The 27310-nt window shown below is 40.7% G+C and overlaps 1 protein-coding gene across 9 annotated transcripts in view; it reads left to right on the top strand.

Moving 5' to 3' along the window:
- Nucleotides 1-13084: 13084 nt before the first annotated feature.
- SLIT2 (slit guidance ligand 2) overlaps nucleotides 13085-27310 on the top strand; it is a 374128-nt gene continuing 359902 nt past the window's right edge. For 8 of the 9 annotated variants that reach the window (XM_058722986.1, XM_058722982.1, XM_058722985.1 and 5 more), the window contains exons 1-3: nucleotides 13085-13502; nucleotides 16251-16322; nucleotides 17492-17563. In XM_058722986.1, coding sequence (XP_058578969.1) covers nucleotides 13324-13502; nucleotides 16251-16322; nucleotides 17492-17563 — 323 coding nt within the window. In that variant the 5' untranslated portion in view covers nucleotides 13085-13323. The remainder of the gene's footprint in view (nucleotides 13503-16250; nucleotides 16323-17491; nucleotides 17564-27310) is intronic. The other variant, XM_058722984.1, reaches the window with a different exon arrangement.

Genomic DNA, 27310 nt, shown 5'->3' with positions numbered 1-27310 from the left:
TCCTTATTATCAACGTCCACTTCTTTCCTCCTAACCATTCCTCACACTTGGCAACCACCAATTTGTTCTTCCCCTCTTTAATTTTGTCACTCTGAGAATACTCTTTAAATTTAACCATATAGTATAAGGTGTTTTGAGACTAGGTTTTTCCCTCAGGCTAATGCCTTTGAGATCCATCCATGTGGTTGTATCAATAGTGTGTTCCTTGTTATTGTTAAGTAATAGTCCGTGGTATAGATATATGACTGTTTCAGCCTTTTGCTGTAGAGCATTTTGGCTGTTTATAGGTTTTGGCTCTTACAAAGAAAGCTGCTATAAAAATGTGTGTACAAGTTCTTGTGTGGAGATATGTTCTTATTCTGGAAGAATAAATATCTAGGAATATGATGGCTAGATCATATGGTCAGTATTTAGTTGTTGCTGTTGTTTTTTAAGAAAAGGCTAAAATATTTTCTAGAGTGGCTGTACCATTTTACATTCCCACGAACAATGCATGTATTCAATTTTTCTATATTCTTTCCAAGTGTGGTATTATCACTATGTTTTCTTTTAGTGGTTCTAGTACATGTGTAGGGATATCTCATCATGGACTAGCTCTGTTTTTGTGTATATAAGTCTATGTAGATGTGGTTGTGGCCACTCTAGAAATCAGGACATCTGGATAGCCATCCTGGCTTTGCCTTCTGTTTGTTCTGCAATCTGATATAGATTTTAAGTTGTATGAATCTCTATTTACATTACTGAAAAATGGGAATGATGATATCCTTGTCCCCGTGAAGATGAAAAGATAAAATATTCGTTGAAGTATAATTAAAAATCATTCTCCTTGGCAACGTAAATCCACTGCTTTTCATGCAGGGAAATTTTCTCTTAACATATTTAGCAGCTTGGGTTTTTCCTTCTTTTTAGTTGTTACCACTAACCTATTTCAACCCAGCACTTGCCCAATTTTTACTTTTCCTAAAGTGGAAAACCACAAACCATTGAAGACATTTTAGTCTCTGTTGTTGTCAATGATGTTAAAATGAAGAAAGCTTATAAACACATTTTCCCTATTTGTTATATGCAGTGACCATAAAATCACAGACTGTTACAGTTTGAATGATATTAGAAAAATCATCTAGTCCATCCTCATAATTTCACAGATCAAGAGCCAAAGGCTCAGCTGGCTTAAATAACCTGTGCAAGTTTCCGCAGCTAATTGAGAACAGTTACAGGAATAACCTCTACATGTGTAGAGTTCTCAGCTATAGTAGCTTTCCCATTAAAAACTGTTGGACCATCTGTGAAAGCCCCCCTCTTCTTCCATTGTTATATTACATCTTTCTCTGTTTACTGCTTGTGTCTTTATGCACACATTTCCTTTATATCTCTCCTGCACAATTCTGGTTCCCATACCATCACTCAAAATAGCCAACACATTTCTCCCATCTGAAAATCCTTCCTACACCTTCCTACACATACACTTACACCTACATTTCCTACACCTACATCAAATCCTTCCCCCCCCTCTATCCCCCACACACACTCCTCCCAGTTAGACTTATTTCCCTTCCTTCAGTTACTACCTTTAGCTATCTTCAGACCCCAGTCTTCCTCCTTCTCCATAAATAGTTCCCCACTCAGGATCATCCACACCTCTCTCTCTCACAGCCCATAGTCCAAACTCAATAACTATGACTCCTCAAGGACTTTCCCTTCTCCATTCCTCAGTATCTTTGCATGCAATCCTTAGCCCTTCATATTGTTTAGGGATAAAGAATTTTAGTTTTCCTACTTGTGATTTCAATAATATTTACAGATGGAATAATTCAGTATGTAACTTTTGGTTCTTGACTGTTCTTTTTTTTCAATTCATAGGAAGTTGCGAAGCAATGTAGAGGGAGGTCCCATGGACTCATCATCCTGCCTCCCCAATATTAGCATATGACATAACTAGAATACAATATCAAAACCAGAATGTTGACATTCATACAACCCACAAAATTTATTCAAATTTCTCCAGTTATACTGCGTGTGTGTGTATGTGTGTGTGTGTGTGTGTGTGTGTGGCTCTAGGTAATTTTATCACCTATGTAGGTTTGTGTATGTAACCACCGCCACAATCAACATACTTTACCGAACCATCTCCAAAAGGCTCCCTCTTGCTACTTCTTTATAGCCACATCACACTCTCCCATGTATGTCCTTCACCCCTTTCAACCACTAATTGTATTTCATATCTATAATTTTGCATAAATATTTTGGATTTTACGTCCTCTTGGTGAATTGACCCTTTTATCATTACACAATGTCCCTCTCTGTTTCTAGTAATTTTCTTTGCTCTGAAATATGCTTTATCTGATATGTATATAGTTACTCCTACCTTCTTTTGATTAATGTTTGCATGGTATACATTTTTCCATCATGTTACTTTCTAACTACCTACTTATAATGTTTGAATTGAGTTTCTTATAGACAGCACATAGTTGGGTCATGATTTTGAACCCACTCTGCCAATCTGTTTCTTTTAATTGGAACATTTATATCATTTATATTTGATGTAATACTTGATATATGTTAGAGCTCAAGTCTGTCATTCTCTTTTTGTTTTCTATTTGTTTTCAGTGGTTTTCCTTTATGTTATATTTTTCTGGCTTTCTATGGGTTATTTGAAGATGTTTTGGAAGTAAATTTTGATATCTCCATAGTGGTTGTGAGTATATCTCTTTGCATACTTTGTGTGTGTGTGTGTGTGTGTGTGTGTGTGTATGTGTGTGTGTGTGTGTGTGTGTGTGTGTGTGTGCTTGTTCTGGGCATAACATTGTATATACATAACTTAACGGTGTGCTAGTGTTGATGTTTTACCAGTTTGGGTGAAGTGCAGAAACTTTACCTCCCTTTCTCTTTACCCTCGCCTGTTTATAATACCGTTGTCTTTATTATTTTGTCTACAAACACTGAGAATCACATAATACAGTGTGATAATTTTGCTTTAACCATCAAACATGATTTAGAAAGCACAAGAATGGAAGGAAAATATACCATCTTTACCCATATTTTTACTCTTTGCATTGCTTTTTGTTCCTGATGTTCCCAGATTCCTTTCTTCATAATTTCCTTTTGTCTTAAAGAACTTTCTTTAGCCATGTCCTTAAGGTAGGACTGCTGGATTTTTTCCCCCTAAGAATGCCTTGGTATCCCCTTTCACCATCTGACTGGCATCAGTTGTCTTTTTCTCATTCAAATTGTGGTTTTCTCAGTTCTTGGTATGGTGAGTGATTTTCCTATTGCATCTTGGACATTCTGGTTATGTTAGGAGACTCTTCATCCTATTTAAATCTTCTATTTTAGCTTGTAGTCGCTGCGTTTAGATTTAGCATGTAGGGCCTGGCCTACTTATGTGGACTTTAGTTTCCAGAGTTTGCAATGCAATTTTGGTCTGTTTCGCTCTCCTGGTGAGAGCTGCTGGGGCTCCTGCTCAGTCCTTACTGTGTCTTGCCTGTGGGAGCTGAAGCAATATCCTGGGTCATCTGCCAGCTGGCAGGGGGCAGGGAGAGCCAGCAGACATTGGGCCTGAGTCTCTCATGCCACTGAGTGGAGGACAGGGAAATGCTGGGTGCCACCAATGCTTCCCTGCAGACGCATCAGCTTGTCTGCTGGTGTCCTGACCATTGTGCAGCAGTGGTTGGGTAGAGGTCAGCCAGCTGATGTTAGGCAGCAGTGGGTTCAGGTTCCCCACTAGGTCTCTCATGGGCTTGCCCTTTCCTGGAACTACGTGAGACAGAAAGAAAACCCAGGAAACTCACACTGCTGTCAAGCCTCAGTTCCTGACCTTCTTAGCCAGTCCACTTACTTTTTTTTTTTTTTTTAATTCTCTGGGCCTTTTTATTATCACCTGTTGAATTATTTGAATGGCATTTAGTTGTACTTAAAGACGAGAAGTGGGGATATGTGAGCCTAGGACATCTTGTTTCAGAACCGGAAGTCTCCCAAGTGTTTATGTATTAACTTACTTCATCTTCACAACTTCTTTGAGGTAGGATAATATACAGTCTCTTGTTTTCCACATATGAGAGTTTAAGGAAGAAAAATAAAAGTAAAAATTACGATCCTGGAAAAGATACTAATGAGGAGGAATATATAGATGACACAAATGCACAAACAAAAATGTTATGACTATAATTCCAAACAGATTTAGCCCCAAACAAAGCAATTTGGAATAAATGAGCCAGCTTTTAGAAATTACTTTATTTTGATACACTTTTTAAGACGGCATTAGAATTTGCATTTTATTTTGCATAATTTTTCATTATATTGCTTGGGCAATCATACTAAAGATAATTTCTCAGTTGTGATATCTTACAATCATAAGGAGGAACACGCAGCTTTGAGTAGATTCTTCTTACACAGTAAGATACGACTAGTTAGCAATACCTGAACTACTATTTTTCTGTTTTCAGGCATTGTGCTTCTTGAAAAGTTAAACACTGTTTATACTTAGAGATTCTTCTTTCTATAATGTTTTTTTTCCCCTAAATTGACATAGAAAATATATTACAGAATTCCCATGTCATTTCAGTGGAAAAATACCCCTTTGGTTTTATTCCCTTTTATATAAAGGCAGTGTATCCTAAGTTATGAAAGAGAAACAAAAGCAGCGATGCTCACCACCATACCACCAACGCTGTGCAATGAAAGAAAGAATTCCATTACTATGGAAAGAAGGAGAATAAAAGGGTTGGCTCGAGTCAGATTGTATTCAGCCCAGTGAGTCTTGACTAAATGTGTGTATGTTGTTGCTTGCATTCACCATCTTCAATTAAAAATAGGCATAGTGCAAATAAGAATATTAGGACATTGTTTGACAGTTCATATAGTTCTTTCATATCCATAGTTTTCATTTTATTATCATGAATTTCCTATGATTCATGAATTAGTAAGAGGCCTGCTGTTTTCGACTCTGGTTGCTTGGGTTAAGATCCTAGCTCTACCCTTTCTTAACTGAGCAACCTTACACAAGGTACATAACCTTTCCTGGCTTCATTTCCCTCCTCGTCACAGCAATGTGGGCAAGTTACTCAACCTTCCTGTCCCTCAACTTTCTCATCTCTTAGGTAAAACAGTTTTCAAGGAGGATTAAATGAGAATATAAAGTAAAACACTCTGAATAATGCCTGCACATAGTAAATACTTAATAAATGTTACTTATTCTTATCTTCATTCTATACATGAGGACCGTCTGGTTCAACAGATAAGCACATGCAAGAAATGGATATGCAGCATATCTTGTACTAATTTATTTTATATTAAAATGAAATGAATTTAAATTTTCTTTAAATGCTTTTGCAAAATTGCATTTCAGAGCTGAAGAAATAGAGCAGTAGATAATACTGAGGAAGACATTGTCACAGAGCAGCCCCTTCGGAGCTCAGAGCTTTTATCTTTACAACATCCCTTTGAATTTTAACATAACCCTTTAGGAAACTATGACCTCACACATTGAATAACCACCTCTTTGGACTAAGGCCAGCTCGGACCTGTCACATGCTTTGTATTGCCAGGGAGGTAAACATTATTTTTTATATTACATTTAGCAATTGATTTGATGACAGGAAATACTTCAGACCCCAATGAAATGAAATGCTATCCCCCTAAAAATAATTAAGTAATTAATTAAATAATTAAGTAGATCAAGTTTTCAAAGAATTGTAACCAATCGTTATGTATTTAATTACATCAGTAAAACATTTGTGGAAATTTGCTTTCTCTTTACTCTATTAGTGTCTGTAAATATCCTTAATTTTGACCATTGGCTTGCAAAGCCCAAAAAACTTACTATCTGTTTCTTTACAGAAAAAGTTTGCCAACTCTTCGACTAAGACACTAATGTGACTCTTTCTCTGAGAAAATGGCTTTTTGTCCATCAGGCAACCTTGAACTTTGAACTACAATTTTGCAATAGTGGTTATGAGCAGCTTCTGTTAATCAGAGCTGATTATTATCTAAAATATATAATATTTAGCCTTGGAATTTGAAATTATTTTACTTTGAATTTATGTTAGACTAGAGGAAATTCTTTGTAATTTTAGCCTGATATTATGACCCATAGGAGGAAGGTCAACTTTTCTTAAACTAGTAGGAGCCTGCAGAAGGTATGAGGGGTTTCTGTCCCTTCATTCTCAAGGAACACAGGAATATTTTTTTTTCCTCTTGTGAAAATCCAGGAGGCACATTTTTAGATTTAGTAAAGTCAAAAGATCAGGCAACTTAAAATCATTTACAATGGTATTTCCTTTTCCCTTGACGGTTAAATTCTTGCCAATTTATTTTAACCTCAGAAAACCATTAAAATGTTTCTGTGTATTTTCCCTTGGGCTTTTTAATGTTAATGTGTATTTTTAACCTGCATCATTGGGTATAAACTATTCCTTTAACATTTTGTTTTTGTTGTTGTTCTTGCCCAATTATACTATATAATGTTCGAATGCCTTTCTACTCCACCTTCACATCCCCTAAAACATTTTTGCCCTAATTATATCTAGAACAAGTCATTACACAGTGTAGTCAAATGATAGAATTTGAGAAAGTGTATCATGTTTATGAGATTTTTGGTATCAGATCAGAACTCTAATTCCTACTTTGCCACTTACTAGCTGGCAAGAACATGACCAGTTGAATGTGTTCCCATGAACCCAAGTTTTCTTAACTCTAAATGGGGGGTCAAAATAGTCTCTAAATCAGAAGTTTGTTGTGACCATGCAAAGAACTAAGTATTTGGAACACAGACATTATTTAATAAATATATAACTACTAAGATCTAGGAACTGTTTATGGTTCAACTGGTCTAATCCCAACATTATATAAATGAGAAAAACTATGGCCAGAAAATCTAAGTGACATATCCAAAGCTTCCTAAGCATTCTTACTTAGCAGCATATCTCAGGTTTTAAACTTTTCATTTTAATGTTACTAAGCCACCAACAAGTTATTTTATTATGGCAAAAGAAAACCAACTTCACCCCCTCAAAGGGTACCATAGGATATGAGTATCATGAAACTGATCGTATCTATCGCTACTCTTTTGTTCATAGATTACTGCACGCATGGGCAGGGCGTGGTCTTTCTTCTACCATAAAGTAAAGCCCTAAACCTGCCCTGCCAGGATTTCCCAGGCTCAGGACAAGAAGTTACTTGATCATTGTAATAATCGATAGAAATATCTAATCTAATCTATCTATCTATCTATCTATCTATAAAATCTATGATCACAATACAAATGTTTTAGAAATATTTACCTATTAATAGTAGTAGTAATGTAGGGAAAAAGTGATACTGCCCTTTATTTAATGAAGACTTTGTTCTATGCCAGGTACTTTGTTCTATTGCTGTGTCAGTTTGACAGATAGTATCTTAATCTTCACAATAATCATGAACAGCGGATATCGTTATTCCCATAATATGTAATATTAAACTGGAAGAACCATAAATATGGTGAATTTTTTAACTGGCTGAGACCTAATAATGAGGGCAGCTTCCAAGATTTCTACTTCTCAAGACCATTTCTTTGGAAAATGAACCTAACTAAGCTCTTGTTGCCTCTGTGGGGCTGTACATAAAAATATTTTGGTGCCCCCTAGAGGTTATCAGGAACAGACAGTTGTCAAATGCCAGGCAAGGAGAAGCTGAATTCGGCTCAGCAGGCACCGTCCATCACTCAGTGCTGCTTAATTCTCTATACTTAAGTGGTTCAGAGGTAACCACAAAGTAGCTCTAGAAAGCAGTGGTTCTCAAATTTCAGTGAGCATCAAAACCACTTGGAGGGCTTGTTAGAACCCAGATTGCTGGCCTCCACCCCCAGATTTTCTGATTCTGTGGGTCTGAGGTGGGGTCCGCACATTTACATCTCTAGTCTCTGGTGTTTCTGAGGCTTCTGGCCCAGGAACCACAATGTGAGAAAAACTGCCCTAGAGAATCATCTCAAAGTTTAAGCCAACTCCAGAAGCTATTCGGGAATTAATATCCTTGGGGTGCCTCTGCTGTGGACCTAGTTCTCCCCTACTCTCTTTAGATAACCATAAATAGAGTGTGTGGAGACACATGAACATCTCCTATATGATGGTGACAGTTCCTGACGAATTATAGATTCCTTGATCCCTGGGAGTTTCAGAGGGTCTCTAGATAGAGTTGTGTGTAGGAGAACGAATTAAGATTTGAGGTCAGAGAACTCAGGTTTTGATTTCAGCTCTGCCGTTTAATCAGACCTGACTAAAGACCAGCGTCCTCAGCTGAATATGAGTAAAATATGTGGTTTTAACTCTAGCTCGGCACTTGGGGTACATGCAAAAAATTTTAGCTAAATCTTAATCTCCATGAATTTGGTGTTCCATATCTGTATTTCAAATGCCAAGATGTTGTGAGAAAAATTAATTAACTAACCTGAACACATTTTGCAACAATGGAAAATAGTAGCATGAAGGGTTAAAGCCATGGAATATATTCTGTCAGTTGCATGAATTTGATCAATGCTATTACTGTTACTACCTTTGTTTTCACTCATATTTACCTGTTTTTCATCAATTCTTTTTCTTATCCTCTTTCTCTAATTTCATAAACTTTTTTTCTCCAAAGAAAATGCAGATTGAGAGAATACTTGCTTTTTATTTTTTTTAACTATATGAATATTTAATTGTCTAAATTGTTTTCTAAATTATTGTAGCAACTGGATTTTTTTTTCCTCTCTCTCTCAACATAATAGGAAACTTGAATGTTGACGACTCTAGTGGTTTCCACTTCTGTTTAATTCAGGTCAGGATTTATGGAGACCTCATGTGGTGACAAAAAGCACCACAGAAGGCTTTCTTCAGGATGGGTATAGCACAGTCAAAGAGAAATTCAAATCTCATTTGGGAGCAACATAATCCAGGAAAATGGAGACCTAGAAGTTAATGGCACTGAAGCATGCAAGGCCTCCAAGAAACATCCTACAGCAATACTGAAGGAATACTATAATAAGAGCTTTAAAAATGAGAAACCTGGTCACTCACATCTACATTTCCCTCTATTAGCTGAAACACAGATAACGCAAAGAAATTAATGTGCCATGTTGCTAAGGAATGCGTTGCAGTCTTCCTTTTCCTCTTCATGAAATCCACTGGACAGATCTTCTTTTCTTAAAAAAAAATTTTTTTAACATTTATTTATTTTTGAAACACAGAGAATGAGCAGGGGAGGGGCAGAAAGAGAGGGAGACACAGACTCCAAAACAGGCTTCAGGCTCTGAGCTGTCAGCACAGAGCCCTATGCAGGGCTACAACTCACAAACCATGAGATCACCACCTGAGCCGAAGTTGGACACTTAACCGACTGAGCCAGCCAGGCGCCCCTGGACATATCTTCTTATATTTAAACTTTCATCAAATTTTAAAACCTATTCCAATAGGCGTGTTGCTACAAATGTTATTTTCAGTTCTTTTCTCGGTTTTACACAGAATGGAAAGCGAGCCAGACAAAGAATCAAAATTGAACTCATGTTTATGACTTTCATTGGTGCAACATTATAAACAGCATTATTTGCAAATATTGCAGTGCAAGATATGTTTTTGTAATTAAAATACAGAACTATGATTCTACGTGGTGGATAAAGTTGAACATAAGTACTCTCCTCTTATTGCTGACAAGGTATCAGAGTTAGGATACTGAATGAATTAGTGTGGTAGTAAACATATTTCAACATATAATTTGCTAGTACAGACTAGAGAAAATTCACTGGAGTTGGGGTACGATGGTGGAAGAATCCTTGGTCATTCATAGGCACTTATTACTTAACTCATTATGAGTTAATTTATAATATAAATTTATAATATAAATATATAATTTAAGTCATTATAATTTTCTTACAAGAAAATGTGACTATGCCTTCCAGTCTCAACTTCTTAAAGAAGTTACATAACAGACCTTGAGGCTACAATCTAGAAGGACAAATGAGTTAATAAATGTTCAATGTTTTCAAGTCTTTAAAAGAACAGAGCAACATAAATCTATGGCATTAAAATGAGTTCCAATTTGGTTATCTAATGGGTCCCCTGTCTTTGAAAACGTCCTCAGAATAGCTGTAAGATTTCCAGAGCAGACAAAATGAAAAGGTAGAGATAGCCTTATTAAAGACATTTGGGAAAACTTAAGTAGGGGAAAGGTTAATAGGGATATTGGTGAAATTTCAGATTGGGTACGTTCTTATGTTTAAAAAAAAAATGGGTCAATTTTCAGAGCACCCACTATGTGTTTGGCATATTGTTAGATGCTGGAAATACAAAAATGAATTAGATTCCCTTGCTTTCAAGGGGATGACAGATAATGACACAAACAATTATCACTCTATGAGACCCGCATTAGACTGAGAGCTCGCACTAGTTCCTGTGAATGCCTTGTAAGGTGATATGGGAAGTGAGGTGCTTTACATTCAAGCAAAGGAGTTGACTCTTAGTTACTATTTCAACCCAATAATGACATTGGTTTTTGCTGGGAGAGGAGTGGGGAGCAGGAGAGTGGTAGCAGTTGCCAGACACACATCACACTAAAGAGACAAGAAGAAAGAAGGAAATTCTCTTTCACAGTGGGGGGAGAAAAATCCAGATTTTCCCCTAAATAAAGGAAACCTTCTGGTTACAATGTGCGTTGCTAGGGATTTATTTTACCCTCCTAAGAAAGTAAAATCACACGGATACATTCAAGCCCTTAGGGTTTTGTGAGCATACTGTAAATCTAAGACGTCAACCGAGACTGGTGTGAAGTATGTGACTATAAAGAAAGGGTTAAACGGAAGGGGGTGGCTCAGAGATGGGAAGGCTGGCGAGAAGGCTGGAAAACTTGCAAAAACTCTGAACTTTTAAGCTCCCAAAAATACACATGTGTGTGTCTGTGAGCGCGGGCAGATCTATTTCGGTAGATTTTTTTTTTTTTTTAATTTTAAATCACAATCTCTCTGTCTCTGTCTTGCTGCGTTGCAAACACACTGAACAGCCCCTTAGGATCGCGTGGCAAAAGCTGCAGCAAAGGCATTGGCAGCGCTATTTATTTATGAGTCGCGTTCAAAGCCGCCCTCTCCCCATTCCTCCGCTGCGAAAGACCAGCTCAGAGCCTGGGGCACCTCTGGGGCCTGCGGCTGGGGGCAAGGGCCTGGAAACCTCCCTCCTCCGGCAAACTTTGTCGGGGCGTGGGAGCGAAGGCGCGAGCCAGGGCGCGCGGGAACGCGCCGCCCGTCGCCGCCTCCGCCTGGCGCTGGCAGCCGCGGCCTCACCTCTCCCCGGCGAGGTGCGGGCGCCCCGCGCGCAGCCAGTGGGCGGTGCCGGGCGGCGCGGGGCGGGGCCGAGGGGTGGGGGCTCCGCTGGGTATATAAGGCCGGCGCCGGCTTAACTTCTGACTTGGGGTTATTTATTTGGGGAGCGCGCGGACGGCGGAGGCTGGCGGCGGCGGCGGCGGCGGCGGTAGCTGCCGCAGACGGTGGTTAAAGAAGGCGGCGGCGGCGGCAGCGGCGAGTGATGGGAGCGCCGTGGCTCCCGGGCGCAGGCGGGAGCTGCCGAGCTTTCCGGGCACCGCGGGAGTGCTGAAGAGAAAGGGGAGCGTCCGGGGGCCCGAAGCCGGCTCCAGAGGCGCCGGGCGGGTTTTTGTTCGGCTGCGCTCAGCGCCAGGCAGCCCGAACGAACAACTCCAGTTACAACAACAACCCACCTTCCCGCAGCCGAGCGAGACTAGGGCTGCTGCGTCCGTCCTATTGTTTAGACACTTGCCAGGAGCTCGGGAGCCAGCAGAGCCCCCGAGCCCCCGCTGCCTGTCGCCGCTTTCCCTCTCCGCCACTTCCCTCTCTGGAGAAGGAGGCGCGGATAGCAGCCAGGAGAGGGGAAGGGGCTGGAAGGAGACTGGCTGCTCGGGACTGCGGCCGCCGAGTCAGGTGCAGCACCGGGATCCGGGCGGCGGCGCGACGTCGGCGGGAAGACTCCCACTGTGGCCGTGGGGGACGGGATTCAAACCCTGGGAAAAGTTCCTGCACTTTGACGACGAGGAGGGCCCACTTGCGGGCGGCTGTCGGGGGGCGGCCAAGGGGCTGCGCCTGCCCGGGAGTCTGCTCTTGTTTCGTCCACCTTTGCCATCAGGTGTCTGCTGCGGAGCTGCGGCGTATCCGGGAGACGCCAGGGGCCGACACACGCGCGCGCACGGGACTGCCATTCAGCTGTCTTCTGGGCTCTCCTCGGGGTAGCCGATCCCACCGGCCAACTGCCACCTCGTCATCCCCCAGTTCTTTCCGGCAGGACCCAAGACGCGGACACCTCCACCTTGGCCTTTGCACACCTTCCGGCCTGCCTGCCAGCCAGCCCCGACCCAATCCTCGGAGGAGCCCTGGTCCTCAACTTGGCCTCTCGGATTTCCTCTGTCGGGGTGGTGACTAGTGGATATTTCTGCCGGCTGCGGCGGCCCCATTGCCCTTTTGTCTTTTTCTGCGTGACCTCGGGGAAGGCCCCGGTGCGGAGCGTCGCCAAGGACGCCAGGAGGGAGGCGGGATTGCCGAGATCTCCTTCGGCGAAGTGCATGTGTGTTTGCAAACCGCCCTCGGCTGTCGGGAAACGGCGAGGACGTGTCCCGGCTGCGGAAGAGCCGCAGGCTGTAGGGAGGCCCCTCGAGTGAACCGCGCGGGAGGCACGCAGCGCCGCCCCGCGACCCCCAGGCTGCGCCCCCGCCCCGTGCGCCCCCGCGCGCCATGCCCAGTCGTCCGGCGCGCTCCGCTCCCGGCCCACGGGGCTCTTGCGCCTTCTAGCTTCGGAGAACCCACTTTGATCGAGGCCACCATTTCTATTGAGCACCCCTCTTCTCATAGCCTCTCCACTGGAATCGGATTTGAAGACTCCTCCGTGGAATCGGAGCACTCCCTTTTCCGCGCATCCGGCCCCTGCATCTTTACGGCCTTTAGGAGCCCCAGCTCTTTTACCGCCAAGTTGATCGTTGAGAGACAGACGACGTGTGACCTCCTCCCCGCAGCTTTGGGGTCTCTTTATAGCCTTGGCCTGGCCGATTGATCGTCAGGACCTAAAGTTGCGCCTTCAGGACCCGAGGAGCGCCTGCCCTGCTGGAGGAGGTTGGAGGGGAAGTGGGAGGCGCGTACCTGTGCCATCTCTACTGCCTTGAATATTATTACTGTTACTTCCAAATTATTTTGTGTACATTTACCCGGACACTCTGGGTTCCTAGCCCTGCGCCAGAGACTGGGCCTCAGACACAGCGCGATTCGCGCGGAACAAGGAGCTAAGGAGGAACCCCCGGCGCCGGCGAGCGAGGAGGCGGCGGGGGAAGATGCGCGGCGTCGGCTGGCAAACGCTATCCCTGTCGCTGGGGTTAGTGCTGGCGATTCTGAACGAGGTGGCGCCGCAGGCGTGCCCGGCGCAGTGCTCCTGCTCGGGCAGCACGGTGGACTGTCACGGGCTGGCGCTGCGTAGCGTGCCCAGGAATATCCCCCGAAACACCGAGAGACTGTGAGTACGGGATCTTCACCCCCCGCCCCCGCCACACACACACTGGGTCGCGCATCCCCTTCATCGAGACTGGAGGGATCAAGCCGCACAGGGACCTGTGCCTGGGTAGCTCTCCTGCACGCTCATCCTGGGCTTGAACTCCCTGGGAGGGCGAAGGACAGGAGGGCGCTACTCAGGGAGGGGCCGCTGCCCTAGGAGGGGCGGGCCGGCTGGCAGATGCGCTTGGTCCTTTCCTCCCGCTTTCGTCCAGCCAGTTCCATCCATGAGCAGGCGACTTCTCTCGGGCTTGGGGAGCCGCTAACGTGGGGACAAGTAGTGGAGGATGCCCGGGGCGAAGGAGACGCGACTTTGTTCCTCAGACTCTGTAAACGGAGTCACCTTGCGGTGGCCAACACTGGCGGGGTGGTTTCAGGACCGAATCCCAGCGTTTGTCGCCGCGGGGCGGCGCGGGAGGGGGGTGCGGGGGGCGGTTGGCGGAAGGACTCAGAGGGGAGAAACCTCCGCTCCGCGGCTCAGTGTCTCCCTCCTGGGGACAGAGGGGTGGGGAGAAGGGGTCGTGGGGCGGCTGGGTCCGCCCCGGGGGCGCTCTTCTGCAGGCCTCAGAGGGAAGGATGCCCCAGGACCGAGGCGGCTCTCTCGGCCGCCGCACGCCGCCCCCGCGACTCTTTCCCCCGCCCCCCACGTCCCCAGCGAGGAGGCGGCGGCGGCGGGCCCCAGGAGACCTGTCCCAGCGGGTGACTGAAGACGAGGACCGTTTCCCAACGTCTAGGCGAAGTTAGGGCTGGCTCTCCAACCCGAACCGGCCGAGCAGGGTGCTGACTGCTACGGCGACCCCGCAGCCCTCCGTTGCCTCCTCCGGCCCTTCCCGCTGAGCCCCGGATCACCCCCGTGCACCTTTCTGGCAGTTTCTGCGCCCATTCACGTGGCCGCAGTTCTCCTTCCTTCCCTTCTTCGCGCTCTGCTGCCCGCAGACATCCCCGCCTCCCTGTCTCTGCGAATCTCTAATGAAGAAGTATCTCAGACCCGGTGTTGACGGCCCACGCGCTCCTGGTGGGGCACTTCCCGAGTTCAGGGAAGCGGAGCATGGAGGCCATTCCCTTTGTGAACGCCGAGGCCGCCGCCCCGCGCTGCCCGAGCGCCCTGGGCGCTCTCCCCTCGCCGTTGCGCGTGGGCCCCGGGTGCGCGGCGCGAGGGCAGCGGGGGCCAGCGCGCCGGACTCTGCTGCCGCGGCTTCTGCGCCCCCGGAGCTGTGAGGGTTGCGGGCCGCGCGGGGGACCCGCTGGGACCCGCGCCGCCCGCCGCGCGTCGAGTCGCTCTTCTTATCTAACTCATTTGCCTCGCCCTCGGCTTAAAGGCCGGAATTGAGCCCTTTCTTCCTCTGCAAATGGCTCCCCCACCCCCAGCCTCACTGGCCTGCCCCCCACTTCTCCCTCCTTCCCAGGCCCGAAGCGCTGGGCTAGTTGGGGCCCGACCGAGGGTGTCTTGTCAAAATGTGATCTACCACATTTGTCTGGGATGGCGGTGGGGGGGTAAGGATTCATGTTCCGTCAAATAGCCCGTAAAAGACCCCAACAGTTGTAGGAACAACTTGGTGCTACTTTGCTCGGCATGGAGCGTTGGGTTGGGGAGAGAGCCCTGCAGAATTCTGTGTTAGCCCTTGTCACTGCATGCTATCCAGAACAGTTTAAAGTTGAGACATTAACATGTCTTACTCAACAAAAAGGGAGTGCACTTAGAACAAAATAGTAATTTGAGTTTCGGGTCCTTGGGGCCGGGGGCGGGGGGGCGGAGAGGGGTCAGTAAAGTTTTCAGAAAACAGTTTGCTCAGTGCTGGCTTATAGGGCTCTACCATTGACAAAATAAGCGCTTTAAATGCAAATTTCAAACACGATGTTTTCAAGTCAGAGGTAAGAGAAAACTTACTTCCGTGAAGGGCAACATGCAAACCGCAGCAAAGCCTGGTTTTACTTGAAATGATTAGAACCAGGGCAAGTTTAGATCTTGACCTAAGATGCCAGAAAAGGGGGTGGTGACTGGAAGGAAACGTGGTGCTGAAATCCGAACAAAAATGTGAGGGCCTGAATCTATTTCCATTATTGCCCCCGCCACTAGTTTTCACTTTACAGTCTCAGCGGGGTTCCCTGAGCTGCAAATGAAGAGTTTAGTTTTCCTACAAACATAGAATTGTTGGAAGGTAAATGCCTATAAATGCAAGTCTTTGAAGTGCAGTTCTTTTGATGGCACTCTAACGTTTTTTTTCCTTTGCCTTAGGAAGTTTAGCCACCATGCCACCTAAGGACAGGGTTCTGAATTTTAGAAATTTCTTTCTGAGTAGTATTAGAAAAGTGTTCCACTTAAGCGCCTGAAGGGAACTTTTTGGGGGCGTGCCTAACAATAATAGTCAAATAGCAGAATACCTGTGAAATTAATAGACACATCCTTATAAAACCAAAAATTGAAAGCACTTCCATTCACACACAAAAGAGGACTTTTCGTGATAACATAATCACTTCATGTTCTTGTCAGATGCCAGTAAGCATGGACTTTGTAAACTTGTTAAGAATCATTAGGAAAAAAAAAAAAAACAACTTTCAAAGGTTACTACTCCATTCTGTCGTTTACTTTGTAACTTACTTTAGTAATTGGAACTGATCTTTCACCTTAAAGTTTTATTTACTTTTTATTTTTTTCTTTAACTAGATCTTGATAGAAATAAAGTGGAACTTTCATTTTCTTGTTTTCTCTTAGGGATTTGAATGGAAATAACATCACACGGATTACCAAGACAGATTTTGCTGGTCTTAGACACTTAAGAGTTCTGTAAGTATGTTGTTCTGTATTTTGAAACATTTTCTTTTGTTCTTGAGGCTGCATATTTTGTATTGTTACTGGTCTCACTTTGAAAAACTGTCCCAATGACAGAAACATAAAATTTTAAAAGGTCTTGGTTTCCTTTCTTTTTTTGTTTATCAATGTATTATAGCTTTTAATGAAAATGTAGGCTTTTATTTTAAGGTTGGATGCTTGCCATTGAAACAATATTATAGAAATGACCTCAAATGTTTGCTATACCATACCCTAAGTGCCTCATGCATATAAAAGTGTAGAATAATTGCTTCCACAATATGAATAAGTAATGTGAGACATTTGATACACTTTTAGGATTTGAGATTAACTAGAAAGAATTTAAGTGGGTCTGCATTTTATTATTACTAATATAGAAGACCTTTTTTTAGCAAACAGCACTGAGATATGATTCCTAACATTAAAATCAAGCAATCCAACTCTTCACAGTTTTTGATGGGAAGTGTTTATAAAAATATTGCTGGTCATATTTTGAATTGTTGTATTTCACATCTTTTGTAGTTTTTATAATATTGTTGCGTTACGATTACTTCTTTAATTAGTGGGTTAAATATATTGTGAGGGAGCCATCATGTGAGATTCAGTGTAATGTAAAACTGTTTTTACCCGCAGATTTGTAAATGTATACATTGCAATGAACATATACTTTTGATCATTGTGTTGAGTGTTTATCTTTTAAAAGACACATTGTGGCTATTATGAAATCATCTGATTTCCAGTGTATGTCCATAAGTGAATTAAAGTATGCGTATGGTGACATACTGTATATGGATTCTTTGAGTGAAGAGCTCACTCCAAAATCAGTTTACCAAAAACAGCCATCAAAACTGCCGCGTCATGGGTTGCTCTTCAGGATAAACTCCAGTTGGAGTTTCACAGTTTTGCCTAGTAACTTTTACTAGTATGTTAGTATTTTCTGTGAAAGTTTTGTGCTGTGGATGCCCTCGGCCCTCTGTGATTTCTCTCAAATATACCATCCTTAAATTTCATATGAAATCTCAAACCAGAGCATTGTTTAATTTTATAAAGGGAAGGAGGTTATGAGTGTCTCAGTGGCTGAACTGAAACTTGCTTATTAGATGGGGAGTGGTAACATTAAGACCCTGTTATACTTTGCATTTCAGTCAGCTTATGGAGAATAAGATTAGCACCATTGAAAGAGGAGCATTCCAGGATCTTAAAGAACTGGAGAGACTGTAAGTATTTTTAATTCCAAAGTTATGACGACATAACTGTATTTTTTAAAAAAAATCCTTGAATTTCAAGGGCCATGTCTTTAACTTTGTGTCTTAATCTTTGAAAGTTTTACAGAAATACAAGGTCGAATAAGTGGTTTTCAGGCTAATTTACAATTGCAAATTGTGGGATTTTGCATAAATAGTACTAACTTTTAATAAAGATAAAAAAAAACCAAAAAACAAAAAACAGACTTCTTTCCTGAGACATTGATTTCCTTGAATAACCATTGCTTTGGTACTTAGAGAGGTACATGTTTTCCTTGTTGTCCATCTAGTTTGTTTTATTTGCTTTTATAGGAAGAAAGGTGGTTATTTGATTTGCATTTATAATATGTTATGGAAAAGAAAAGTTTTGCTAGCTGTTATTTTAATTTTCATGCTGTTGCTTTGTGTGTCACCGGTGACACTTGAGAACATGTTTTAGATTCTCAGTGGTGAAAATTTGCTTTTTGATACTTATCACTTATGGTGAACATTGTTAGTAATAGCTATTCACAACTTCTTTTCATTATTTTATAGTAGCTTTCTAAATATTTCTCCTGGAAAAAGAATGTAAAGATTAGGAGAAATGGAAGCAAGAATTATAGTATCAAAGCATGGTTATTTTAAGATTTTTTTTCCCCCCAAGAAGGCCATGTGGACTTCAGAGTTTAAAATATATTTTATATTTTCAGACACAAAATCTTATGCATTGATATATACTACTTGAGGGCCATTATTAATTTATATCTACAGAGTACGAAATATCTGTCTGAAATAATTAAGATAAATTACACACTATATAATTTGAGGTATGAATTCCATGTCACATATGTTTTGATAACTCAAGTTTAGTAAGTTTGCATTTTAAGGGCATGTAACAGCTCTATTAAACATAGCAACAATTTCCATGCCTGCTTTAATAGGCACTTTAGGTAAAAATAAAAATTTTATTTAAAATAATGAAATATAAAGTTAATTTTAGGCATAGCACTTATTCAGATTCACTGGGCCCAAGGGCAGAAGTTAATTCTGTGTGATTTTAAGTAGACAAAAATGGCTTGTCAATTTCCAAGATATTTGTAAATATATAGGCATCATTTTTATCACCGCAAGTAAAATTAAACCCTGGGATGTCTATCTTATTGCAATATTTTGTCCATGATATATATTCCAAAATAGGGAATATAACTAAAATAAATTTAAAATCACTACTTTGAGCTAGTTTTCAGAGAGAAATAAAAACGAGGTAAACATTTAGTTAAGTTCATTACGAAGTTCATAAGTTCATAACCTATCTCTTGGTATATAAAGATACTCTGAAAGTATTCTTTGATCTCCTTCGTGGGCTTTGTGAATAGTTAATTCCTAGTGAGTATCTTGTAAAGGTATTTTTAATTCATCCATTTAATAAGTATCAATGTAATTTAAATATTTGGTGAGATGAATAGAGAATTTTAAATTATAATTCAAGTGTTAACACTTTTTTCATGAATAATTTTTAACTATCATACGGAAACATATATTTTGATCCTTAACCAGCATCCAGTTGAAGGAATTTCGATGACTTTTCATGCAGTCTCAGTTAGGTTATATTGTTGTTCTAAATATCTTCAGAAATGCTAGAACAAACCAAACCTTTTCGTTGTTTTTCAAGCCACTTCGAATATCACTTGAACAAATTCACTTTTTTCTAGAAATTATTAACCAGTTGCCTTATGATCTGAAATTTGTTTAGAGTTGTAAGTAGGTACTAGTTTTTCGCTTTTACTTCCCCTGAGAATGTCACTTCATCTCAGAACAATTTTCTATTCCACTAAGATGCAGTCAGATGTTTCAGAGTGGGAGGAAGATTTGTAATTTTGAATGAAACTAATATATATGCAGGACTTCTTTAAATCACCCCAGCTGTTGGCGGAGAGCAAATATTTCATATTTGTGAGGAAAAGCTGAGAAAATTCCTTTTGTTTACAACTGCCAAGTCCTTCTGATGGAAGCACATTGCTATCTGACAGCCAATTCATCTCCTTGGGACTCTGGAATTCAAAACCATTTCTTAGGAACATTGTGGATACACTTTTCAAATATTTATTTTTTTAAATACGTTAAATGGCAAGGCGATTTTGCCGAAGAATGCATTCAAGTTATCATGAAATAAACTATTATAGATTTTGTTCAGTATATTATTTAAAAAATACAAATAAAAAAAGCTAACCAGAGGGGTCCATAAACAAGTTACTATGGCCGATGGGATATATTCTTATTTTAGTAGGTGGTGACATCTCAAAAACTGCCTTTTTTCCCCTATGAAGTTTCAAGAAACATTGTAAGAAACTGGAAGTACATCAATGAATTAACTTTTAACTAATTATATGTTGTGTGAACTTATATTGTTTTTAGCAAGTTAGATGTGAATTTTTCCATTCAAATTCTAAGGAAGAAAAAGTTATAAATGCAGGTTTATGTTATAAATGCCAGTCATATAGTATTCACAGTAGCTTAATTTTCATTTTTTTGTGTGAAGAACAAAAAATAAAAATATTAATTTTATTTGTGTGCCATATATGGTTCTAAACTTTGTTTCATTTTAGAATGATAAAATTAAAACAATTCCAAAAGGCTATCTTGTGAACATTTAAAAATTACAAGTTTTTCCTTTTTGTTTTATGTTGGTAGAGTTTTAACTTGATCTAGAGAAAGAAGACAAATCTGAAAACAGGAGATAAGATCTGTGCCCTTCTAGAAATACAACTCTTAATCTGTAAGAAACAGTCATGTTATTAGGGTGAATTTGATTTTAGCATAGAGAAAGTCATCATTTGTGAATCCAACCATTATAGCTACAAAAAGAAAGGTTGTTTTGCACTTCAAAGAATCAATAAATACAAGGTTATATCAGTCAAAAGTCAAGAAATAAATGGATATTAAAAACCTTCCTCCTTCCACACACCCTCCCTCCCTCCTTTCTGTTGTATGGAAAATAACATCAGATAATATGATCATCATCAGAATGTGGTTATGAATCACTATAAAAGGAGTATGTTTTAATCATGGTTACACACCATGACCACACGTTACTTCCTGTCTTGACAGTTTCCTCCCATACTTTCAGACCTCACATGTGTAGTGGCAGATTTCCATGTTCTGTGTTTGCCAGTAGTTCTTGTTATCTGGGAATGGAAGGAAACCGTGAGAAATGTGCCTCATGTAGATTGTATTAGGAGGTCTCCTATTTGTTTAGCTGAGGTGTTCGACCAAAATCTAATGTAGTTAAGTGACTAGTTAATTCAATGGAAACTAATTAATGCAAAGCAAACTACAAATAAGCTACAAGAATCGGAACATGTATGACATATACATTTTTATGATTCCCAGAAGATACCTGTGTATATCTGCGATAGTCTCCATGCAAAATCGTTAATTCAAAGTGATTCTTCGCTGGTGCATCATGCCTTTGAGGGTCAAAAAAAAAAAATCATATTGGGGCCCCAAACTTTTGTGGGCTGGTGTAAAATTCTGTTGTTCACTTCTAGTTTATGGGATTATAGTGCAGTCATTAAAGTTCTATTTTATGACCTTTTAAGGAGACCCAGGCCACTTCAGTTTCCACTAGTGAAAATGTATGCATTTACAGGTTCCTTCCTAATGGGAAAGCAAGAGTATGAGAAAGTTTTGATATTGTTTGGGTTGTCAAAAAAATGTTAGGACATGAAGTCCTAAATGCAATGAAATGCTTATATGCAAAATAAAAGCCTGATATTCCTAGATTATGTTAATGAAAACCAATAGAAAATCTTGGAGTATTAGGCTTTGCATTAACTTACAATCATCTTGTACCCTTGCAATAAGGAAATTGCAGGAATGATAAAGGCAAGGTTTTGGACTGTTTTTCTTTTCATACTAGTAACATGTGAATGTGTTCATTTAAAACAAGTATTGCTTTAAACTCTCCAAGTTTTACTATCATTGGATTTGAAATTATATTTTTCCTACTAACTTTGTAATTTGATATGCTGTTTTTTTTTGTTTTGTTTGTTTTTTGTTTTGTTTTGTTTTTGCTTAAAAAATGAGTCCTGAAGTATTCTAACGAAACCATGCAGGGAATACTGGAAAATAAACCTGTACCCGTAGACATTTTCAAGTTTCTATACAGCCAATATAAAGAAGATATTCATTTTAATTTAGACAAGTCTAAATCCCTTTACAATGGAACCTAAATTTGACCAAACACTGCACTCTCAGGAGAGAATATCTAAAGAACACATTAATATTTTATTTAAGGTGGTGCTGAATTAGTTCTCCCACGTGCACACCCCATTCCTAAGCACATGACAGCCAGTGTGAGGCTGAGGAATTATGGTGCTCTAGGATTTCTGTTGTAGGTCTCTACACATGAGTTCAAGTAGAGAATATGTTGTGGAACAGGTCTGAAGGAAGCACCACTTATCCCCCGTTCATCAAGAATGTGGAGAATCCCTCTTCTGACTAATCCTACAAATTTACAGGCAACACATAACATAGTGCTTTTCTTAAAGTAGGGCAAACCAACAGTTCTAATTGCCTTGGAAAAGAATTCAAGCTCATCGCAAAAGAATTGTTCTCTGGCTTCTTTATACTACCAACTTTAAAATCAAGGCAGTTATTTTCCTAGGAAATAAAGTGTGTCTTCAAAGAACATGTCAAATTTGCTAACAGAGGTTGAGTATATGCCCTGCATGAGATAAAAATGCTATCAATGATCAAGTGTGTATCACTTTATCTGTGATATCTGTTCAATGTGAATTATTCCCACTTGTTTATAAGCGATATTGGACTATTTTCATTTATGTATACTGACTGACCACATGAGGCTTTAATGCATGTGCACTATTGAAAGTTTAGCGGAACATTGAATGCATCCAAAAGGGTTTCTCATGCAACATTTTTTATGGGCCTTGAAGTTGAAGGGTGGTGAGAAGGCCTGTTTGCTCTTTGTGGACCGTTTTATACATTCTGAAGCAGCAAGGCTGTTTATTTTTCCCACATCTGTTTTGGGCTCATCCTTTGTGACAGTGTTTGCTGGATGCTGTGTCCTTTATACCTCCCTGAAATGAGTAGTTTAGTTTGCACTGTTACAATGTATTTGCGGAAGCAGTGAATGTCAGATATTTTACATTGAATTCTGTCTTTCATTCCTGTTGGATCCCTTTCTGCTTGAATTATGCCCGCTAGATGGAATTTCACAACTTTGCATGCAATTAGAGACTTTTCCGCGTGGACTTTCATAAAGACTGCACTTACCTTTTTTTCAGAGCAATTTATATCTGCGGGACTGGAGGGAATATTGGGGAAAATGCTTTCAGAATGACAGTTTGGTAACAATAGGGGTGATTTGGTACTGACGTAATGGGAATATTACTTTAAGAGAACATTTACAAAAAAATGTTTGACTGTCGTCTGCCGTGTTCATCCACTTTGGATGCAGGTGGGTAGCTCTGGAGCTCCTCACGTGTGTGCTGCTCTTCGAGCTTCTGGCAGTGAGCGCAGGGTGCAAAGAACACAGACTCCCCTCTGCATAGGCACTTTGTAGTTTTATTTTTTGTTGCCTGTTCTATAGAATGCAGGAAACACTCATTGGTTGTACTGTCGTTTATGCTTTCTAAACAGACACAAACTCTTATACCCCCTTTTAAAACCAGAAACATTAGATAAGAGTGACACCAGAAAACTCTTCCTTTCAATTAGCAATAGTCACGCCTTGGGTAACTCTCATTTGTCTGTTATCCTCTTATTGTGCAAAACTGGGAAACCTTTGGTTTGAGTTCCACTGGGAGATATTGATCAGATTGCTTCATCTTTCAAAACCTCAGTTTCCTCGTCTTTGGAACAGAGATAATTATTGTCTTGCATGCTGGCAGTACATGGTCTAAATAAAATAATGCACACATAGTTTCACAAAACGCTTGTCACATGGTTAGTATTTAAGGAACTCTTACCATGATTTTCAACATTTCTCCTGTTTTTCAAAAGCTCAGTTTAGGCATTACTTTATTGAGCTAATAAAATGTGTACATAATAAATTTGACTTTTGTACATTCACATTTTATTACCGGTTTTATTCTGGTTTTCTTATTATGGCATATGGCAATAGAAGAGATGGAAAGAATGTATAAAAATACCTTCAAGTTTTGTTTCAGAGTATTTCTCATTGCTCTGGATATATAAAGAAATGCCAAGAAGTACGGGGAATAAGTGGAAGCAACATTTTTACTCATAAGTTTGATTTATCCATCGAAGTAATACACAAATGTTAAAATCTTTGCCTTAAAAAAATGTTAGAATAAAAACATTTTAAGAATAAGTAGAAATTTACCTGAAAAGAAAGCATTAGAATAAAAACATTTTAAGAATGAGTAGAAATTTACATGAAAGGAAGACATTTTTGTACGGAAAACAGGAGATTATACATGATATGCTTGTTAAGGCAGCATTTATAGAATGCTTGTTCTAGACCAAGCACATTGCTAAAGTACCTTATATTTACAACAGCCGGTAGATACGAGACATATATTTCCCATTGGCTTTGGTAAAATTCTTTTCATTTTACACTTTGAATTGGGATGGAGGTTGCAAATATTCACTGGTAAAAGTTGAAAAAATAAGAGGCTGTCACTTTTACCAATGGACAAGACATAGAAACAGTTGACAGATCATAATTTGAAGCAGTGCTTGTCAATAATGCTCAGGCTGCCCTTCAAATTGAGGTTGTTAAGAATAAGCATTTCAGAGACCAGTGGTGTTTTGTGTGATACAGAAAGATCATTCACCCCACTGAAGGTCATGCTCAAAACTAGCAGTAACACAGAGGAAGCAGTTACTGGGATCCCTCTCATCTTTGCCCTAAGGAAAAGTGTCTTTGAGACGCACTTTGCACACCTTTCTGGAATCAGGCATTACCATCCCGAGAATCTCAATCAGCCCAGAGATCCTGTGGGCAGATTCTATCTAGCTGGTAGCACAGGAGCTGGGTATAATGAATCTTCAACACAATTCTCCTCGTTCTGAACAATAGGTAATTGACCACCTGGTCTGCTTAATGGAGCCAATTTATGCTGGCTCCCATAAATCCTCCTGTGAGATACATTTCATTCACTATATGTTGTTTTCCTGTTCTGGGACCATCAGATTTTAGCTTCTTTAACTCATTTACATTAGCATTAGCATTATGGCAGTATCCTTTTCAAGCTGCTAAGAAGTATTCTGTGTTCTACTCCAGCCCTGTTTAGAAATTGTTGTGCACCTTAATGGTCTTTAAAGTAATTCTGGATTTAAAAAAATCATTTTAAAGGGTTAATTTCTGGTTGTTTTACAGGAAATCCCCGCTTTCAAGTTTTTCCTTTAATTGAGTATTTTGAAAGAGTTTCACCTTTTATTTTAATGTTTGTATTTCCATTCATTCTTAGCACTGATTCAAGAAAGAACAGGAACAAAAAGTGTACCGGTAGTCTTTTATGTTTTTTTTTTTCAAGTTTATTTGTTTATTTTGACAGAGACAGAGACAGCACAAATGGGGGCGGGGCAGAGAGAGAGGGAGAGAGAGAGAATCCCAAGCAGAATCTGCAGTGTCAGCACAGAACCTGACGTGGGGGTCGAACTGACAAACTGCGAGATCGTGACTTGAGCCGAAAGCAAGAGTCAGATGCTTAACTGACTGAGCCACCAAGGTGCCCCATGATATTCTTTTAGAGGGAAAAAGCATAATACTGTTTTTCTATGCATGTTATCACATCATTTATTATCTGCCTTTCTACTATATTACCTTGTCTTACGCATATGGTTGATTTAGACAATATTAAGACCATTCACAGTAATTTTCATGAAAAGATGATAAACTACCTGGATTCAGAGAAAACTATACATATTTTCATTTTTCTCTCAACCTTAGGCATTTTGAACAGATCTTTAATTCAGTGAGCTGAGTATAGAGTTTTTTTTGTTTCTTTTTTTTTTTTTTTTTTTTAATACTGGAATATTTTATTTTATTTTTAAATTTTTTTTAACTTTTTTTTTTATTTATTTTTGAGACAGAGAGAGACAGAGCATGAACAGGGGAGGGGCAGAGAGAGAGGGAGACACAGAATCTGAAACAGGCTCCAGGCTCTGAGCTGTCAGCACAGAGCCCGACGCGGGGCTCGAACTCACGGACCATGAGATCATGACCTGAGCCGAAGTCGGACGCCCAACCGACCAAGCCACCCAGACGCCCCGTGTTTTGTTTTGTTTTAATGATGTTTTATTTTCAGTTGTTTCATTCATAGATATTAAATAAATGGGCTCTATAAAGCTATGTTTTTCCCAAGGAAAGATTGATGAGAAGTGAAATTTCAGTATTACATTATTTTTAATTAATGTTTAGAAATATTTAGACTGTGTCTCTTTGAGAGAAATGTTTCAGATGATAGGTTCTCGAATCACCCTACCTGAATTCAGGTTTTAGCTCCACTTTCTGTGAGCTGTGTACCCTTCTCCAGAACAACAGTAACCATAGTATCTACTGTTGGGGTTGTTCTGAAAAATGAAGGAGATAATTCATGTAAACCTCTCAGAACAGTGATCATCATGTAGTAAGCTTAGTTATGCTTATGTTAGCTATCGCTTTTGGAGTGAATTAGGAATGGCTGGGAATATGAAAGTAATAATTAAGAAAAAGAAAAAGACACTACTTTGAGTGCCTGGATGGCTCAGTTAGTTAAGTGCCTGATGTGATTTCAGCTCAGGTCATTGTCTCAAAATTGATGAGATCACACCCTGCATTGTGGAATCAATGCTGACATTTCCGATCCTGCTTGGGATTCTCTCTCTCTTTCTCTGCCCTTCTCTCTCTCTCTCTGGTTCTGGCTCTCTCTCTATGTCTCAAAATAAATAAACATTAAAAAAAAAAAAAAAAAAAAAAAAAAAGCACTGCCTGCACCCAATCTGAAATATCTCCTTTCTCACAATATCTGATTTTATTTAAACATATCAAATTCCTTCTAACTTCTAGATGATGTTGAGTATGGCAGTGGGAGACAGGTTGATGGGAGGGGAAGGACGTAATTGCTTTATAGGGCACATGAAAGCAAGGTTGGTGGTGGGGCTTTGGTTCGTTGGAAAGTGGCATAAAAACTAAGACAGGATCCTCAGGAAGCATCCCAGGGGAATAGTTGGCCGAATAGAAAATGCGTATGCTAGAGCGTTGCTGGAGTATATCAAAATGCAAAAAGACAAGTGTGTTCTCATTTAGCACTTCCTAAAAACCCACTGAGTGCCAAAGAGGAAGGGAAAGAATACAAAGATGTGGTCTTTGTACTCGAAGAGCTTCCAGCCTACGGGGGAACCGACCAGTATGTGATGAAATACAACGTCAAGGACTCTTATTTATTAAATGCCATGAGGGTATGGGGACACAGACAAGGGAGGAACTACCTCTCTGTAGGGGAATCAGGGAAGCTTCACAGAAGCTGTAAGAAAGTACCCTCAGAATAGGGAAAGCTCTCCAAACAGCTGGGGCTTTGCAGGGACCGGAGGCTTGAAGGAGCATACTGGTTATGGCCGGTGAATCCTGGAGGATGTTTATTAGTCCAGTGGTTTGGGTGAGATTGCCATAGCCCATCTCTGCCATTTTAGAAATGGAGATTGTCTCCTTGAATAATGGGAGTCTTTCCAAGAGCGGTTGCTTCCCTAGAAAAATTCTAATTGCCACTATTG

The sequence above is a fragment of the Neofelis nebulosa genome, chromosome 3, assembly GCF_028018385.1.
Source record: "Neofelis nebulosa isolate mNeoNeb1 chromosome 3, mNeoNeb1.pri, whole genome shotgun sequence".
Lineage (NCBI taxonomy): Eukaryota > Metazoa > Chordata > Mammalia > Carnivora > Felidae > Neofelis > Neofelis nebulosa.
This window is presented reverse-complemented; position numbering and strand designations above follow the sequence as displayed.